Source organism: Littorina saxatilis, linkage group LG9 (genome assembly GCF_037325665.1).
Source record: "Littorina saxatilis isolate snail1 linkage group LG9, US_GU_Lsax_2.0, whole genome shotgun sequence".
Classification (NCBI taxonomy): Eukaryota; Metazoa; Mollusca; class Gastropoda; order Littorinimorpha; family Littorinidae; genus Littorina; species Littorina saxatilis.
In genome coordinates this window covers 22,927,771-22,931,434 of record NC_090253.1, presented here as the reverse complement: position 1 = coordinate 22,931,434, position 3,664 = coordinate 22,927,771, and the positions used below count along the sequence as shown (strand labels likewise).

General features: G+C 44.7%; 1 protein-coding gene across 1 annotated transcript in view; it reads right to left on the bottom strand.

The window, feature by feature from the left end:
- LOC138975639 (U19-ctenitoxin-Pn1a-like) overlaps positions 1-1,030 on the bottom strand; it is a 31,134-nt gene extending 30,104 nt beyond the window's left edge. Inside the window, exons 1-2 of the mRNA XM_070348376.1 lie at positions 800-1,030; positions 132-276 (exon numbers count right to left, since the gene is read on the bottom strand). Of these exons, the coding sequence (XP_070204477.1) occupies positions 132-276; positions 800-835 (181 nt within the window). The 5' untranslated portion in view covers positions 836-1,030. The remainder of the gene's footprint in view (positions 1-131; positions 277-799) is intronic.
- Positions 1,031-3,664: the final 2,634 nt, after the last annotated feature.

Here is a 3,664-nt window from a genome sequence, read left to right as displayed (position 1 = left end):
CTCTCTCTCGCTCATTTCAAGTGTTCTCCAGATGTTCTCATCTCTCTAATTTTTCTGTTTTTGAAACACCCTCTTTCTTCTAGACATTAGTTTTCCCACATTTTTGAAAGGAACTAGTAATTGAGTCCTACCTCCGTCCAGCTTCCCTCTGGGCTTACATGCCCCCCCGTCGCGAGAGCTGACCAGTTGCCTCTTGCCGATGGGCCTCATGTTGGACACGCAGCATTCTCCCTGCCCACAGTCCGCAGAGGTCTGGCACGCCTCCCCACACCACGCCTGCCAGCACCGCCGGGACACAAGCAACAAGTCGAGAAAATGACAGGCACAGTCCTTCCCATAATATACCATCAGCAATGGTGAGCGTAATTGCTCAAACAGTAGAACCCCCCCCCCCCCCCCCCCCCCCCCCGTTTAAGACACACCCCGATTTAAGACTTCCTCCTTTTTAAGACCCTCCTTTGTCAGATGTTTCGTTCATAGCCTCTGTAAATCTACCTCCATTTTAAGACTCCCTCCATTTTAAGACTCCCTCCAATGTAAGACTCGCACATACACACACACACACACACACACACACACACACACACACACTGACACGCACAAACACAAACACACACACACAAACCCATCCACACTGACACACACACACAAACCCATACACACTGACACACACATACACACACACACACACACACACACATACACACATGCACACACACACACAAACACACACACACACACACACACACACACACACACACACACACACATCGACGACGATAACACGTCACAAACTTACCAACACAAGAAGAGCGAACACAACAAGGAGTTTCATGGCTTGCTATTCAACAATTCCCCGACGCCGAAGAAACACACTTTTTCTTCCAACAGAGCGAAGAAACGAATGACAGGTTCTGGAGGTCCAGTTCGTGGAGACAAAATGTGAGCCTTCCTGTATATATAAGTTCAGTACTGATAAGATCAGCAATTTCGGTCGTTCGTGTCACTAATATGTTTTCCTTCCCGTATATGGGAGTGTTTCACCGTTGACTGACAAACTGATGAAATATAGTCCAGAAAACGGAACAAGTATACCGGACCACAGAAGTAACGGCGGCAGGTAAACCATGTCCTAATAAAAATACTCAATGAACAGACGAACTACTACTGAACTAACTCACGAACCAGGCAAACAACCAACCAGTCCAAACCAAAATGAAAGAAAGACAAACAAGTAGACAGACAGACAGACAGACAGACAGACAGACAGACAGACAGACAGACAGACAGACAGACAGACAGACAGACAAACAGGCAGGTAGGCAGAAGCTCAAAAAAGAACAAAACAGAAAGAAAAGGTGAAAAAAAAGTTTTTTGGGATAGCCGATCTGCATTCCTCTAAAACTTTAATTTAGTCTGTCGGCCGATTTCATTTGTCAAAAACTAAATGTTATCATCGGTGATATGGCAGGGCTCGTCACAGCTGTCGCAAAAAGTAAACTCTGCAACAAAAGTATCGCAACGCTTTTCGTACCCCAACCAAAACAGTAATTACCGTGTTCATTCATTCAAACTTTTTATACCGTTAAAATATTTCTTTTACATGGTTCACGTGACCGCTGCTTAAATAAGGGGCGGGGATATAGCTTAGTTGGTAGCGCGCTGGATTTGTATTCAGTTGGCCGCTGTCAGCGTGAGTTCAAACCCACGTTCGGCGGAAATTTATTTCTCAGAGTCAACTTTGTGTGCAGACTCTCTTCGGTGTCCGATCACCCCCCGTGTACACTACATTGGGGTGTGCACGTTAAAGATCCCACGATTGACAAAAGGGTCTTTCCTGGCAAAATTGCTTAGGCACATTACAGTTAATAATTGTCTACCTATACCCGTGTGACAGGGAATAATAGGCCGTGAAAGGTAAATATGCGTCGAAATGGCTGCAATCTACTGGCCGTATAAAATTTCATCTCACACGGCATCATTGCAGAGCGCCTAGAACTGTACCCACGGAATACGCGCGATATAAGCCTCATATTGATTGATTGATACCCTTGAAAAACACAACGTACATATCAGTTACGAAATCGACGAAAATTCAACTAGGTAACTTGCAAGTAGTTGAAAAAAGTCAAATCAACTATCTGTCCAGAACAAGTTACTCTGTCAAATCAAATTTAATGGGCTTGAGTTGGTTTATACGATTTGTTTGTTTGCTTAACGCCCAGCCGACCACGAAGGGCCATATCAGGGCGGTGCTGCTTTGACACACAAGACAGAAGTCGCAGCACAGGCTTCATGTCTCACCCAATCAATCAATCAATATGAGGCTTATATCGCGCGTATTCCGTGGCTACAGTTCTAAGCGCAGGGATTTATTTTTTTTATTTTTATTTTATGAAATTTATATCGCGCACATATTCAAGGCGCAGGGATTAATTTATGGAATTTTTTTTTACACAATACATCACGCATTCACATCGGCCAGCAGATCGCAGCCATTTCGGCGCATATCCTACTTTTCACGGCCTATTATTCCAAGTCACACGGGTATTTTGGTGGACATTTTTATCTATGCCTATACAATTTTGCCAGGAAAGACCCTTTTGTCAATCTTGGGATCTTTAACGTGCACACCCCAATGTAGGGACCTCGGTTTTTCGTCTCATCCGAAAGACTAGCCATTGAACCCACCACCAAGGTTAGGAAAGGGGGGAGAAAATTGCTAACGGGTCGAACTCGCAACCTCTCGCTTCCGAGCGCAAGTGCGTTACCACTCGGCCACCCAGTCACATTATTCTGACACCGGACCAACCAGTCCTAGCACTAACACCTTTATGCCAGACGCCAGGCGGAGCAGCCACTAGATTGCCAATTTTAAAGTCTTAGGTATGACCCGGCCGGGGTTCGAACCCACGACCTCCCGATCACGGGGCGGACGCCTTACCACTAGGCCAACCGTGCCGGTTTAGTTACTCTGTATGGATGTCTTGCTTATTTCTTGTGTTACACCATTCCTACTATGGCAGGTGTCGATGGCATGAGCGGTCAAAAACGGGAGACTGATTTTTGCGTCGGTTTTGAAGCGTTCCACAACAAAAAGCGATGTGTGTCAGAAATTACCCGACGGATTGCTTTGGAAATGTAACGATATTATGCCTACAGACAATGCTTCCGATGATATGAAAACTTCTGTAAATAGTTGTAAAACCCGTCACTGGTTTCTGAATTTACATCCAAATAATTCATGACTTCGCGTGCAAACAGAAAAATGGTTGTTAACTAACACTATCAATTTTCGTTTGAATATGATCACTCGTATAAATTTACTTGTCATATAAACACGATTCACTTCACGATTGCGATTGACTCAGAAAGCGCGAAAATAAAAAAATAATTGCTGGGATGATTGCTTTGCTACAGCAGTGCCCAGTCATGCGTGATCGCAGCGTGTTTTGAGCACAGGAGCTTTTATCAAAGCGCCGGTCGATCATTATTTACTCCTTCATCGATCCTTACTGTACCTTACTACTATTATTCGTGAATAGTACTAGTAAGGGTAAGCAAGCAGGAGTAAATAATGATCGACCGGCGGTTGGACACAAGCTCCTGTGATTTTGAGAGGCACTCAACGACAACCGGTGTCTCTGGAAAACGACATGAACGT